This window comes from Erythranthe guttata, chromosome 4, assembly GCF_056151865.1.
Source record: "Erythranthe guttata isolate IM_541 chromosome 4, IM_541, whole genome shotgun sequence".
Lineage (NCBI taxonomy): Eukaryota > Viridiplantae > Streptophyta > Magnoliopsida > Lamiales > Phrymaceae > Erythranthe > Erythranthe guttata.
In genome coordinates this window covers 1,971,720-1,988,025 of record NC_142536.1, presented here as the reverse complement: position 1 = coordinate 1,988,025, position 16,306 = coordinate 1,971,720, and the positions used below count along the sequence as shown (strand labels likewise).

Below are 16,306 nucleotides of genomic sequence, written 5' to 3'. Positions count from 1 at the left end.
AGAAATTAAAATTAAAAAAAATAAAAAAATAAAAAATAACAAAACATAGATATGGGCAAAGTTTTTTCCTCAACAATGGGAAACAATTAGGGTTTGTTGCGATGTGGTGGTACTGGTGGGACAGTGAAAAAGAGGCTACAAGAATCTCAAAGGGGGGGGGGGGGTACATTCGTCATTTCAACTAAAAATAAATAAAGAACAAAATAATTAACAGAAGATCAGATTCTAACAGCATGGTATTATACACAAAACATATATATATATAATATATGTTAAACAAATACATGAGATCTTATCCAAGAAAAATACATGAGATCAATATTTAATTTTTTTTAACATCGTCATATAATGCACACACATATATACATACAACTAGGGTTCAGAAGTAAGAAAGCTCCAAAAAAAAAAAAAAACAAAAAAAGAAAAAACATATAGAAACACAGTAGATAAAAAAGAGTTTACCTTCCACGTAGTATTTACCGCATAGGACATTTTCATGGCCGCATATTTCATCAAGTTCCTCAGGTAAGCCATGGTTCTTCTTCTCTCTCTGCCTTTCTTTCTTTCTCTTTTTTTTGTTTGGATAAGAGCTTAGCTTTCTCTCTCTCTCTCTCTCTCTCTCTCTCTCTCTCTCTCTCTCTCACTGACTGACTGTCTCTCTGAGTTGATATCTTTTTGACAGATGATCCCGTGCCAGCTGTTGCATAAAACAAAATCTCTTTTCCTTTTGTACTTAAATGCAATAAGCGGCGTCGTTTCCAACATATACTTACAAAGTTGTTCATGCTGCTGTTAATGTAACACTTGATTTTGTTCTACCTATGTTAGGGTGTGGGCCCTCCTATTTTTCAAACACTCTTGCGTGCATTGCACTCTCTTTTGCTAAAGACACCCAATTTATATGTTGATATGGGATATATACATACCAATATAATTGAAATTGAAAGGCCATTTTATTATATTAATAAATGCAAAAATATAATTGTGATCTCAAAAGTAGAAATACAAACGAGTTAATTTCTAAGAAAAAATAGAGTTTCAATATTAAATTAAATTAAAATAAAAAAAATAAAAAAAAATAAAAAAAAAAAAAGGAAAATTCAGTAGAAACACTGAAAAAACCCATTGGCAGTCAAAATGCAAAATAAAGTAAATATATACAAAAGTCTATTATGATGGTTTATAATGACTTTCCATTTCTTCAATATTTAGCTCCACTTCAACAACAGGAAAATCTTCGATTACGCTTTCCAAACTATATAAAAATTAAAAAATAAAAACAATATAATTAAATAATTATTCGTAACTAAAAAAATATATATTATAATAATCAGATGAATATGAAACCATAGAGAAACACTAACTTGTTATAAACGGTTTCATGGTAGAGCCTTCCAATGCTGACAGCGTATATAGCTCGGCCAACTATGTTGTTTATATTAACCGGTCCGAAAGTTCGACTATCGTACGCTTCCTTCTCAATAGAAAACAAATAAATATTAGTCATTAAGAAAAAAATAAATCATTGGAAAGTATGAATTAATGAAAAATATTTACTTCGGTCGCTAAATCGAATTTGTCAGCTAATTCCCAGCACAATTTGTCAGCTAATACCCAGCACTGGTTCTTTCCAAGGACAAAGGGTTTTGTGTAGTTCGATTTAGTGGCAGCTAATCTCCTTACAATATAATTGCTTGGATTTTTTGGGTCCTTAAGTACTACCAGATCGTTTGCACGAACAGTCCTGATGAGTAAACGCAACACAGTAGTCGAGCGGAATCAATTCAAACATCAATGTCGTGATCAAGTAAATGTTGTGATACGAAAAATAAACTAATAGAACAGAATATGCTTTACCGATAAAAATAAATAATTTCCATGCTACTTACAACAAGACCGAACAACTGTCAAAGCCATTAATTTGTGCATGGTTCAATCTTATTACTAGAACATAAACTTACTCATCAAATATATATGTCAATTAATAAAAGATATGATGTAGTCAGTCAACATTAGATTTAGAAAAAGAAAAAAATACCTAATTTAGAAGCAAATAAATACCTAGAAGTTGGAGATGGGATTTTGCGGACAAGAAAAGTGTGACCAGAAGCGCCAGGAACCTTAATCATCTCTTTCTCGAAGGTAGTATGCAAGAATGTCATCTTTCCATGTCGTAGATTTTGCATTACTGTAGCAGGGAATTCTCTCTCTCTAATTTGACCTTGTGCATATGACTTTAATATAATAATATTTATTAATAACAAAAGGTCAAACCACGAAATTAAACCCTACAAACAATTGCAAAAAGTCGATAAATATAATTGAGATGATTAATAATTACCTTCCAAGCGGTAGAGAGAGAGTATTTGAATTTCATGGTAACATAGCGCAACGTAGTTCGGAGAGAAGCCATTGCAGTTTGCAGTTTGCAGTTTGCAGTTTGCACGTGCCCTAATAATACAATTTTCTTCTGCTTCGTCACGTATTTATACTTCTCTTAAAACCAATTAATTAATTAATTACCTAATACAACTCCAACTTCTCCATATCTTATCTTATATATAATATTAATACCCCACTCCAACAAGTTTTTGCCTTTTTTGAGATATACAAAAAAAGTTTTTCATGGCCCAGTAAATTTAAGTCCAACTCATACAAAATTATTTCTCATGGCCCAATAATTCAAGTCCAAGTCATAAAAAATAGTTTTTCATGGCCCAATAAATTCAAGCCCAAATGTATCTTGACATTATGGAACTTGTACGTACAAATTGATTAACCTCATCAATCTTCGGTCAAGGGGGAAAAAAAAGAGAGAAAAAAACAAATTTGTGTTTCTCCTCCACCTCATCGTAGTAGAGATCTTCAAACCAATTATTACTTAATTTTTAATTAGCTATTCATTATTAAACAATTATTAACAAGTTTATTGATTACTAGATAGTTATAACTTAATATTTATTAACTTCAAAACAAACTAAATAATTAACAACACTTTTATATATATATATATATATATATATATATATATATATATATATATATATATATATAGAGAGAGAGAGAGAGAGAGAGAGAGAGAGAGAGAGAGAGAGAGAGAGAGAGAGAGAGAGAGAGAGAGAGAGAGAGAGAGAGAGAGAGAGACGCGCACACACATAGTTTTGGGTTCGGTTGCGGCGGGTCACTTGAAGAGGACCGACTCTAATATCCTCGAATCTGCTTTTTAATAGTATTTCCGGGTAAAATATATATGTTGTTTATTAAATACATTATCATTTGTAACACGTGCCCCTTAATCATTTAAATTGCATATGTTATTTATTAAAAAAACAATTAATACCCGGCCCTAAGAATTATGGATAAATTGAGATGATTAAAAAAAACAATTCAACTAATTTATTAAAAAAAAATAGAAAAGGCCAATGAGTGCAATATCCAAAATATTGAACGAGACAGTTAAAAGAAAATTAAGTCTAACTCCATATATTTATTTATTCTAATCATAGTAATAAAAGATAAAAAAAACTTTTGTCACTTGCATCTAAATGTTGAGATTAGAAGTGTACGCCTTTTGCTTCTTCTCTCTCTTAACAAATGTAAATATGCTTGTAATTGTTTATTGTTATAAAGCATAGGACACGTGATATAAATATTTAAAATTCATGTTAAATGAGTTAAATCCAACAAATTAAATTATTTTATTATTTAAATATTTGAAACATTTGGTTTCAAAAAAACTTGATTCAAAATTCATGGAATTACTCTAAAAGAACCTAAATATGTAAACTATAGAAGATTACAAACGAACTAGTATTTCACCCGTGCGTTGCACGGAGGTCAGTTTCAAAATGAGAAAAATAAACTTACGACTATCTCTTTATAACAATACCAATTTAAGTAAAACAAAATGGAAGGAAATAAAAAACATAAACTTTATCTCTTAATTTGAGTTAACATATGAAATAAAGTTAAATATTACAAATAAAAAAACATGAAGCGTGCAAAACACGATATCAAGATTAAGTGAAATCATTTAAAACATATGGTATAACTCTATTTCTTGGATTGCAATCTACTACACCATGTGAATCTGCTGCAAAATAACTAAGGTAACAACAAACACAGTAGCATAGAAGTAACGCAATAGATATTCAAATAACCTGCAAGTTTATCACTAACGACAATCAATTAGTGATGCACATTACTCAAACAACAATAAAAGTTATAAATATTGCAAAAGAGATATGATGTATACGCCACTACCAGTACTGATACCAATGTGGATACCAATACCGATACCAATACTGATACCAATAATGTTACCAATAGTAATACTAATTCAATTAATACTAATACTAATACTAATACTTATACTAATACTAATACGAATATTAATACTAATACGAATACTAATACTAATACTTCAACTAATACTAATACTAATACTAATACTAATACTAATACTAATACTAATACTAATACTAATAGTGATATTAATACTAATACTAACATTGGTAATAATACTGGTACTAATATTAATATTAATACAAATATTAATACTAATACTAATACTAATATTAATACCGATACTAATACTGATACTAATAATAATACTGATACTAATACTAATACTCATACTCGTACCAATACTAATACAAATACTAATAATAAAACCAATACTAATACTAATATTCATATTGATACTAATACTAATACTATGAATAAGACTAATATTGATACTAATACTAATAATAATATTGATACTTACATTGATAATTATAGCGATATTGATATTAATACTAATACTAATATTAATACTCATACTAATACTAATATTGATATTAATACTAATATTGGTACTAATACTGGTACAAATATTAATATTAATACTAATATTAATACTAATACTAATACTAATACAAATATTAATAATAATTGATATTAATAATAATATTGATACTAATACTAATACTCATACTAATACTCGTACCAATACTAATACTAATTCTAATAATAAAACTAAAATTAATACTAATATTCATATTGAGACTAATACTAATACTAAGAATAAGACTAATACTGATATTAATACTAATAATAATATTGATACTTACATTGATAATTACAGTGACATTGATACTAATATTAATACTAATACTAATACTAATACTAATACCAATACTAATACTAATATTGATATTGATATTGATACTAATATCGATACTCATATTGATATTCATAGTAATACTAATACTAATATTCATACTCTGATACTTATACTAATATTGATACTCATACTAATATGATATTCATACTCATACTGATACTCACAATCATACTGATACCCGTACTAATACTGATACGAATATTGATATTGATACTGATACTAATACTGATATTGATACTGATAGTGATACTAATATCGATAATGATATAGATATTGATATTGATACTGATACTGATATTGATATTGATACAAATGTTGATACTGATACTGATACTAATACTGATACGGATACGAATACTTAAACTGAAACTGATACTGATATTGATACTGATACTGATAATGATAATGATACTGATATTGATACTAATATTGATACCGATACTAATATCGATACCGGTGTCGATGCCGATGCTGATACCGATACTGATGCCGATACTAATGTCGATACCGATAATGATATCGATACTGATATTGATATTGATATTGATATTGATATTAGACTAATATTAATATTAATACTAATATTAATACTAATATTAAAACTAATATTAACACTAATATTAATATTAATACTATTACTAATACTAATATTAATACTAATATTATTACTAATACTATTACTAATACTAATATTAATACTAATACTAATACTAATCTTAATATTTATATTAATTCTAATACTAATATGTTAATATTGTTAATGTTAATGCTAATGTACATATTATAATGGTAATACTAATTTTAATATGTTAATCTGGATTTGCTTATGCTAGTTATAATTGTAATACTAATATTATCCAAATTTTATCCTATTCCTAATCCTATTCATAACACTAATCATGATTCTAATCCTAACATAATTCTAATCCTAAACTTATTTCTAACATTAATTATAATCCTAATAATTTTATTACTAATAATACTAATGCTAATGCTAATGTTAATTATAATTATAATTCTAATTTTAATTCTAACCATAATCCTAATCCTAATACTAATCATAATTATAATACGAATACATGTCACTAATTGTAGTACTAATCAATAATCATAATCTTAATTATAATTCAATTACTAATATTAATCATAATCATAATGATAATCCTAATCATAATATTAATTATAATACTATATTAATCCGAATCCTAACTATAGTATTAATACTAATACTAATTCAAAGAATAATAATTATAATCCTAATTTTAATGTTAATACTAATCACAATCCTAATTCTGATTTTGCATCAATGTGTTTGCAATTATCTATTATTTTGTATAAAAACAATTTTATTCAATCTCGCAACTTTTATATCAAATTCCTTATGTGTGGTACCACAAACATCAAAAACACATATTAAATATTATAGAAATTAATATTTAATTATATTATCAAGCTGACATTAAAATTATTTAAAATTGTATAAGGGTATAAGAAAACGTTAAGACGTGAAAAGAACGACAATCGTTGTTAATAGGATAAATTGCGAAACTCCTCATGAACTTAGGCTAAATTACGGAAAGTACCCCCAGTTTAAGGAATCTTTTTTATTCCATGTAATATCCAAAAGACGTGACATTTCTGTTATCTTACTTTGTAAATACAAAATTAGCCTTAGGGGAGATAATAGTAATACTAAAAAGTTGTGAAGCGATGTTATTTAAGAAGAATAAATATTTTCGTGTAAAGTCCCCCTCAGGGTAATTTTTGTCTTTAAAAAGTACCATAAACAAATGTCTTGTGCAGGGTAGAATCTGCATTTTTCGGGGAATATTTCACGTCATAAAAAAAATTCCGTGAATAATCGTACCGTAAGGGGGTCGATGTAAGACGAAAACAACATGAGGAAAATTTTGGTAATTACGAATATGATATTAAATTAGTAAAACAAATAAACATTTTCTCTGGTCATGTTTATGTAAAATATATAATATCAAATAATTTATTCTGAAATATTTTTTTATATAAATCCAAGTTTATGAATTAAAATACAAAATTTTCGTAACACCATCAATCATACAATTATAATACGTGAAGATTTTAAATTGAATTTAAATAAATTTAAATTAAATTAATTACTATTAAAATTAAATTAAAAGAAAGTTGATATATTTAGAGCATTTTATAAATGGTATGATATAAATATATAATAAAATAATTTAATATCTTTTTAATTTTGGAAAATGGTGACATGTTTTTTGATGATTTATTTTCACCAATCAATTTGCCATATGGGAAGAAATTGAATATATGTCACCAATTGAAATCGACAAATGTCAATCAATTAGGTGCGGAATTAAACTTTTATATATTATATAGATAATATTAATATACAATATTAAATTAGTAAAAAAATACATATTCTCTAGTCATGTTCATGTAAAATGTATAATATCAAATAACTTATTCTGCAATATTTTTTGTTAATAAATTCAAGTTTATGAATTAAAATTAATGAAAAATCGTAACACCACCAATTATGCAATTATAATAAGGGAAGATTTTAAATCGAATTTAACTAAATACAAATTAAATTAATTATAAAATTACATTAAAAAATAAATTTATTTAGGGTGTCCAAGAAATTAAGTTGATATATTTAGAGCATTTTATAAATGGTAGGATATAAATATATTAATAAAATAATTAAATATATTTAATTACCTTTAATTTTAGAAAATGATGACATGTTTTTTGATGATTTATTTCCACCAATCAATTCGCCACTTGGGATGAAATTGAAGACATGTCATCAATTGAAATTGCCAAATGTCAATCAATTAACTATGGAATTCAACTTTCATATATTATATAGATTATATAGATTATATTAATATATAATATTAAATTAGTAAAAATATACATATTTTCTAGTCATGTTCATGTAAAATGTATAATATCAAATAACTTATTCTGCAATATTTTTTGTTAATAAATTCAAGTTTATGAATTAAAATTCAAAAAAAATCGTAACACCACCAATTATGCAATTATAATAACGGAATATTTTAAATCGAATTTAACTAAATTCAAATTAAATTAATTATAAAATTAAATTAAAAAATAAATTTATTTAGGGTTTCCAAGAAAGTTGATATATTTAGAGCATTTTATAAATGGTAAGATATAAATATATTAATAAAATAATAAAATATATTTAATTACCTTTAATTTTGGAAAATGATGACATGTTTTTTGATGATTTATTTCCACCAATCAATTCGCCACATGGGATGAAATTGATGACATGTCATCAATTGAAATTGCCAAATGTCAATCAATTAGCTATGCAATTCAACTTTTATATATTATATAGATTATAAGCTTAATTATTGGTAGCCCGAACTCCGGATGGGCCCAGCTAGTCCATGAAACGGGCCCAACTAGTCCAATAATCTGACAAGGCCTTAATCCAACTAACCCAATTACATAAATCTCGACACGAAAGAAAACATCTTGGTCCCTAATTTTAAACAATTGAAACATTTTGGATTTCACGTGACATTGGATTAGACCTTAAAAAAAAATATTAATAATTTTCATTAAAGAGAAAAGTATTTTCACTTCGAATTCGTACATGCTATGGTTTTATTGATTCCGTATTGCCAAATATCCATTTTAGCCTTTACAAATGAGAAAAGGTGAGGAAATTGAACTTAAACAGATGTACATAAAAAGTAAAATAAATTAATTTGATTGGTGTGTTTTGAGGGCGAAGCGCAAAAGTAGGGAACATAAAAGAAAATTAAATAATTAGTTATTTACTTCTGTCGTTTCTCTCTCCTCTTCCACTGCCAGCATCGTAACTGCATTTCGCAGCGATCATCATCACCAAGATTCTCCGCCGCGTTTTTCTACCACGTCAACAGGTTTCCTCCCCTCCGCCGTCAAGGGCGTTGCCGGACAGCTCTTCTTCGAGTGGCGATCGGAGGATTCGACATTCAAATAACCGGATTAATTCCCTTAACACGTCCGTACAAAATAAACCGGAGAACTGACTTTCGTCTCCGGTTCCGGTAGACGTAATTCCGGCGAGGTTCATGGTTGACCTGCCATGCCCCTGTTTCATTTGTTTTGTCCTCTCTTTAATTTTAACCATAAGTTTTCAATTCCCACACAATCACAAACATAATTCAATCGCAATTCGCAAGAAATGATATAAAAACTTCAAATATTATTTGTCCGTCAATTTTAATGGTTAATATAAATTGAGCGTGCAAATAAATATTATTTGGACTACAAACTCAACGCCCATAAAAATGTGTACGATCGATCAGAACTGAATAATACGTAATTAAAAAATAAAAAGAATAATATAAGCTATTAAATTAGTATGGTAATGCATATTGCACTAATAAGCTAGGTACCGAATTAAAAAGAAATAGACGTTCCGCACTGCAGGGGCATGAAATTTTTGTTTTATATGAAACAAACCATCACTCAGAACAGATTCATATATCTATATATATACATACACAGAGAGAGAAGAGAGAAGAGAGAATAGAGAGAGAAAGAAGAGAGAGAAGAGAGAAGAAAGAGAAGGAGAGGAGAAGAGAATTTCCAGCTGGGGAAAACAACATGCCTTCTTTCAGAACCTTGATCCGATATGCTGCCATGAAAGTTGACTACTCTGTGAAAGCTGCTTGGAAGGTGAAATGTTCTATTCATTGTGCTTTTACATGTTTCTTCTTCTTCTTCTTCTTCTTCTTCTTCTTCTTCTTCTTCTTCTTCTTTTTGAGAGCTTTCTCTTGCAAACTGGTCTTCTTCTCATATGTATACGTATGTATTTGCCCGTTTTTGGAGAGCTATTAATTCTAATCCTCTGTTGAATTTTTTAAAATGTTCCCCTAATTAATTTGCCCTTTGCTGTTTAGATTTAAATCTAATCTGCTGTTAACATTTTTAAAATCTTCCCCTGTATTTCATGGAGAGCTATTATCCTAATCCTCTGTTAATTTTTTTTAAAATCTTCCCATGTATTTCATTTGCTTTTGCTGTTTATTAAATCTAATCTTCTGCTAACATTTTCAAAATCTTCCCCTGTATTTCATCTGCCTTTGTTGTTTATTTAAATCTAATCCCCTGTTAATTTTTTTTTTAAATCTCCCCCTGTATTTCATTTGCCATTTGGTGTTTATTTAAATCTAATCCCCTGTTAATTGTTTCTTTAAAATCTTCCCCTGTAATTCATTTGCCCTTTTGTGTGTATTACAGTCGTCTTACATTTCCAAATCTTCCCCTGTATTTAATTCGCGGTAATTGTGTAGGTATATTATATATATATTTACAGTCGTCTTATATATATTTAATTCCCCTATATATATTAATTGTGTAGGTATATTATATATATATATATATATATATATATATATATATATATATATATATATATATATATATATATATGCATCTGTGTATATTATATGTTTACTACTTATTAATATAATTATATACTTAATATATATTAAAGTATATATAATTATATATAGACTTTTAATCTGGAAGTGGAACGACGTCGTCCCTCTTTCCCTTCTTCTTCTCGCATCAAAATTGAAAAAATTGGCTCATTAAAATTGAATATTGGCAGAGCTACAATGAAGGTTCTATTCGAGGAAAGGAAATCCCTCAGAACATCTACAGCAACCTTTTTCATGGAGATATGTTTTTCAGCTTCAAGACGGCAGATAGGGAGGTGCTGCGCCTCATCGGCCCGTTGGGTGCCACTGTTTACTTCCGGAAGATGCCATTTCCTAACTCCAGGTAAATATTATAAATTCTTTTTTTCCCTACAGAAATGTCTACTGCATATGTTTTCATTTTATGTTAATCATAAATTTGCATTTCTCATTGATTTTCTGATAGAATACCTTTGTTCAAATTAGTAGATATTAGTCTCTCTCTTTCTTAATTGTGGGGATAATTAATTCCAGGGGCGGACCCAAGGCGGGGGGGGGGGGGGGGGGGGGGGGGGGGGGCTGCAGAATTTTTTTTTACCTTTTTTTTTTTTTTAATTGTTTTTAATATTTTGGGTTATTTTTGTATTAATTTATACACTTTAGCCCCTCCAAAGTTAAAATTTAATACTATTTTACCCCAAAAATTTTTTTAGTCCCCATCCAAAACTCCCTGGATCCGCCCCTGAGTAATTCAATGAATCGATTATGTTTCAATATTAAAGACTAAACTCTAACTAAGTTTCGTAAATATAATGTAAACATCTGGAAATTAGGATTTAAGATTGTGTATTAAGTCTTGTTTATGCTATGTGTATAGGAATATCCGTGTGAAGGATATAGTATTGTTGACGGACCCACAAAACCCCAATAAACACATTGTTAGAGAGATATTTGCCACAGAGGGTACTCTTGTGGCAAATAGGGTGCTGTCAGACGGCGAATGCTGGGTTCAGTCTTCTGATGAGAACCTTGGACACAATGTAAGTTTTTATTCGGTCTTTCTTCAATTAATACATATAATTTGTACTTAGAGGTTCAAATTGATAAATATATGTTAATTTGATTTCGTTGTAACAGGATTGTTACGATAGCCGCATATTTGGCCCAGTTGGCATGCACCATATCTTAGGACGGGCTATCTATTTCGTACACCACTACGAAAATTACATTTACAATGGGTAAATGTATATAATTATAATATTTAATCAATAATTACGAAGCTGTGACTAATTATATTTTTTATTTTTTCTTTCTTTGTAGGGCCGAGAGCTTGGAGGATGATTATCCAATAGTGAAGATGAAGTTGGAGAACAACGAGACTATTCAGTGACTTTTATTACAAGAGAACAATTTTCAAATTCAAGACATCTTGCATGAATTAGTGATTAAGTTTTAATTTTTTAATAGTAACTCTTTTGTCTTGAATTTTTTAAAAGTGTACTGCATTTCTTGTCTTTTAATTTTTTAACAGTGTACTGCATTTCTTTTGTCACTCCAACAAGCCTAAATGAATAATCTCTATTAGAAAAATGTGCAATGAAACCACTCTTGAACCTAGTACTAAATTGCAAATAAATATGGATTTATTATTTCAAAAAAAAAAATGTTTCAAAACACATATTAAATATGTAATTTATTACTATGTGCAATTTACAATTGAAATATATAAAATTGAAAGCAAATCATATAAATCTGGAACATTACATTATCATGCATCCAACTTCAATTTCTGCCTACATTCAATCATCTATAATAATACCAACCAAACTCACCAGAAGAATACCATCTCCCAAAAAAAAAAGGTGGTTTTCTTTTGTAACATCATTCTACAACATAAGCCACCTGCCCCAACACAAAATCATAGGTGTAAGCAAACAAGGGCCACAGCAGCCATGCAGATTGCAAAATGGCAAACTCCTCACACCTATGTGTCACATGCAAACCCCACTCTTTCCCTCTATATATACCAACGCTCTCGGCTCGCCACATATCACCATCACAGTAAAACATCTCCTATTCTCCCCTTAAACACACACACAAACACACTTTTCTGAGGTGCCTTTCTTCACCATGGGCAAGCTCTTTCTTTCAGCTCTCAGCCTTCTTCTGCTACTCGGCTCCACTTTCGCTGTCCGAAGCGGAACTGCCAGCTGGCAAAAGGGCGAGTGCCAGATCGGAAACATCAATGCTCAAGAACCCTCCTACAGCATCCGAGCTGAAGCTGGAGAGACTCAGTTCTGGGATTTCAAGAACGACGAATTCCAGTGCGCCGGTGTTTCGATACTCCGCCACAGAATCCAGCAGAGAGGCCTTTTGCTCCCTGTCTACCATAACTCCCCTGTTCTTGTCTACGTTCTCAAAGGTATTCATTCTTTCATCAATTCTCATTCTATATACATATATATATGTATATTTGATTCGTGAATTCTTAATGTATATGTATGTGCAGGTAGAGGAATATTCGGGCTTATGATATCGGGCTGCCCTGAAACCTACGAATCGTCTCAACAGTCAAGAGAACAATCTCAGGAGGATCGAAGCCGGAGTTTCAGAGACAGGCATCAGAAGATCGGAGAATCTCGACAGGGTGACATTGTTGCCATCCCTGCCGGAGCAGCTCACTGGGCTTACAACGATGGTGAAGAGGAGCTTGTTCTTCTTGTTTTACACGATGACTCTAACAACGCCAACCAACTCGATCAAAATCCAAGGGTAATAAAACAGTAATAACTAATCCATTAATAGATTGGTTTTTATTTCAGTTTTCTTAATACTTACTGGTTTTTTTTGTTTGTCTGAAAATTGCAGTCGTTCTACCTCGCCGGAAACCCAGGGAGGGGACAGGAGCAACAGCAATACAGAGAGCATGGAAGCAGGCGCGGCGAACAGCAACAACAGTTCGGCAACATTTTCCGTGGTTTTGATGTGGAGACATTGGCCGAGGTATTCGGAGTTGACGAGGAGACCGCACGAAAGCTCCAGGGACACAATGACGAAAGGGGCCACTTGATCTTAGTTCAGAGGGGGCTTCAGGTGATCAGGCCACCGCTTAGAGGAGAGGAGTACGGCCGAAGAGAGGAGGAGGGATACTACGGCGGCCGCGATAATGGAATTGAGGAGACTATCTGCAGCGCCAAGATCAGAGAAAACCTAGATAAGGCCTCACGCGCCGATATCTACAACCCACGCGCCGGGCGATTCTCCACCGTCAACAGCTACTCTCTCCCAATTCTCAAGTTCCTCCAACTCAGCGCCGCAAGGGGAGTCCTTTACAGAGTAAGAATTGATTACAGCTGCTCCGCATAATTAAAGCCCAATTTGACGATGATGATAATTAAATTAGGGCTTTTGATTTGATTTTGATTGACAGAACGCGATAATGTCGCCGCACTGGTACGCGAACGCGCACAGCATAATCTACGTGACGCGCGGAGATTCGAGGGTGCAGATCGTGAACCACAAGGGGAGGGCGGTGTTCGACGGGCAGGTCCGGGAGGGGCAGGTGGTGGTGGTGCCGCAGAACTACGCGGTGGTGAAGCAGGCCGGAGAGCAGGGATGCGAGTGGGTGGCGTTCAACACCAACGACAACGCCATGATCAACACACTGAGCGGACGCACCTCCGCCATCAGAGGTCTGCCGGCTGACGTCATCGCCAGTGCGTACCAGATCTCGAGGGAGGAGGCGGAGAGGCTCAAGTTTTCCCGGCGAGAGACTTTCCTCTTCAGCGGAAGTGGAAGGTCCAGCAGAGGAAGGGTTGCTTCTGCTTGAATGTAGAGTTTGGTGATGGAATAATGTATGAGACTGCCGGTTAATCGGCTTTGTATGTATCTCTGTATACGGCTCCGGCGACTGTTTTCTCACTTGACGTCAATAAAACTTCAGCTTTTTGTACCTAATAATAAATAAATCTTTGTTTGATGAATAATAATCTCAATGCTTATATTATACTTCATCTTTATTTAGCACTAATTATATTGTTTTTATAAATATAAGATTTTTTATAATAAATAAAAGTAGTTAATTATCGAGTGGATAGGATAAGTTGGAATTAAGGATTTTGATATGGCGGCGACTGTATGCAATCGCAAGAATTGCTTAGTTTAGAGGAAGACCAGATCTAATTTATCACCAAATGATTTAGATTTTTGTCACATAAAATTTGACATTTAGATGTTGATTTTTAGCAAAAAAACGACATCGCGAAAAATCGACATCTACGTGTCGAATTTTGTGACAAAAATCGACATGTATATGTCGAATTTTCGTCAAAATCAACATCTAGATTTTTGCCAAAAAATCAACATGTACAGATCGATTTTTTTTTTTTTTTTTTTCCTTTTATTCTTGTTCTTCATCTTATTCCTCTTTCTCATCTTCTTCTTCATGCTCTTTTCTTCTTCTCCTCCTCCTTCTCCGCCTTCCTCGTTTCTCCATCTTCTTCTTCTCTTCCTCTTCAAGCACCGGCGGTTGGGCGGCGGATGGGCCGCGACAATTATTCTTGTCTTGTGTTTTCTCTTATCCCGCTAGAGCGTTCCTTCTCGTTTTTCAATTTCTCTCTTTTTTTCTTTTTTGGTCTTGCAATAGCAATTAGGCATTTTTTTTTTAACTTTTTTGAATTAATAATATCAAAATCAATATTGGGGTTATATTTGTAATTTTTAGTCTTGCTCCTAGTAAATTTATTTATATTTGATCTTGCATGAAGTAAGATTTTGCCTTTAGAAATTTTGAGATTGCAAATAGGTGCAGCCTTTTGATATTCGAAAATTCAAAATGCATGGGAAAATAAAGATTATTATTACTTTATAAAATAAAATAATGATCTAATTAAATGTGTAAACTGATAATTATGCCATTAGGCCTAAGTTGAATTTATCAACTAAGAGGCCTCTTTGAGGAGTCCATTAAGGCACCCCATAAAAGTCCACTATACATTATATACTACTACGTGTATTTAATTATATTACTTACTCAAAAATATATATATATATATATATATATATATATATATATATATATATATATATATATATTACACTTTGTTAATTCTTTTTAAAATAAATAAAAGTAAAATAGTATTTACATTAATATGTTTCTAAAAACTATAAATAAAAAAATATGTCTTGAATTTAAATATAGGAAATAATGTCTTCAACTTTTCGTATATTAAAATAAGAAATAGTATGTCCAAAATACACTTAAAAACTTTGTGACACGCCACGAAATTCTTGACGATTACACTCTGAAAACTCAAGTCAAATATGTATTTGATCAATGGTGAATTCATTCCTTTCTATGTGAATATGATTTAAGTAGGGATGTTAATGAGTCAAGCCGGCTCGACATGAAAAGCTCGAACTTGAATATTTCGCGCTCGAGTTTCTTGATGAGTCGAGATCGATCTCATTTTCAGTTGTTCGCGAGCCGGTTCATGAGTTTTTTTAATTTTTATTTTAAATATATTTATTATAAAGTAAATAATAAATTCATATAAATAATTAAAAAATAAATTACAGGTCATGTTTTGTATTTCAATTTTTTTTTATCATAATTTATAATATAATATTAATAAAAACAAATAAATACACTAAATGACTGGTGTTTGCAAATGATTATTTAAAAGCA

At 30.7% G+C, this 16,306-nt stretch overlaps 2 protein-coding genes across 2 annotated transcripts; one reads left to right on the top strand and one right to left on the bottom strand.

Annotated features, from left to right (window-relative positions):
* Window positions 1-1,170: 1,170 nt before the first annotated feature.
* On the bottom strand, window positions 1,171-2,162 carry LOC148770894 (mitochondrial ATP-independent inner membrane protease subunit 2-like). The gene is made up of 4 exons (XM_088817414.1): window positions 2,062-2,162; window positions 1,558-1,744; window positions 1,365-1,474; window positions 1,171-1,255 (listed from the first exon to the last, which is right to left on the bottom strand). The coding sequence occupies exons 1-4, from the start codon at window positions 2,160-2,162 to the stop codon at window positions 1,171-1,173; spliced, it is 483 nt and encodes a 160-aa protein (XP_088673540.1).
* A 10,498-nt stretch (window positions 2,163-12,660) lies between these two features.
* Window positions 12,661-14,609, top strand: CRA1 (RmlC-like cupins superfamily protein). The gene is made up of 4 exons (XM_012975807.2): window positions 12,661-13,042; window positions 13,130-13,392; window positions 13,489-13,956; window positions 14,051-14,609. Exons 1-4 carry the CDS (start codon window positions 12,751-12,753, stop codon window positions 14,447-14,449), a joined length of 1,422 nt encoding a protein of 473 aa, XP_012831261.2. The 5' UTR covers window positions 12,661-12,750; the 3' UTR covers window positions 14,450-14,609.
* The last annotated feature ends 1,697 nt before the right edge of the window (window positions 14,610-16,306 follow it).

What these genes read in the sequence shown, in the direction of transcription:
- CRA1 (XM_012975807.2), top strand. Translation starts at nt 12,751, where the DNA reads ATGGGCAAGCTCTTTCTTTCAGCTCTCAGCCTTCTTCTGCTACTCGGC. An exon ending in AACTCGATCAAAATCCAAGG is followed by an intron (nt 13,393 to 13,488) that starts GTAATAAAACAG and finishes TGAAAATTGCAG; the next exon opens with TCGTTCTACCTCGCCGGAAA. An exon ending in CAAGGGGAGTCCTTTACAGA is followed by an intron (nt 13,957 to 14,050) that starts GTAAGAATTGAT and finishes TTTGATTGACAG; the next exon opens with AACGCGATAATGTCGCCGCA.
- LOC148770894 (XM_088817414.1), bottom strand. Translation starts at nt 2,162, where the DNA reads ATGACATTCTTGCATACTACCTTCGAGAAAGAGATGATTAAGGTTCCT. An exon ending in AATTCGATTTAGCGACCGAA is followed by an intron (nt 1,475 to 1,557) that starts GTAAATATTTTT and finishes TCTATTGAGAAG; the next exon opens with GAAGCGTACGATAGTCGAAC. An exon ending in CATGAAACCGTTTATAACAA is followed by an intron (nt 1,256 to 1,364) that starts GTTAGTGTTTCT and finishes ATTTTTATATAG; the next exon opens with TTTGGAAAGCGTAATCGAAG.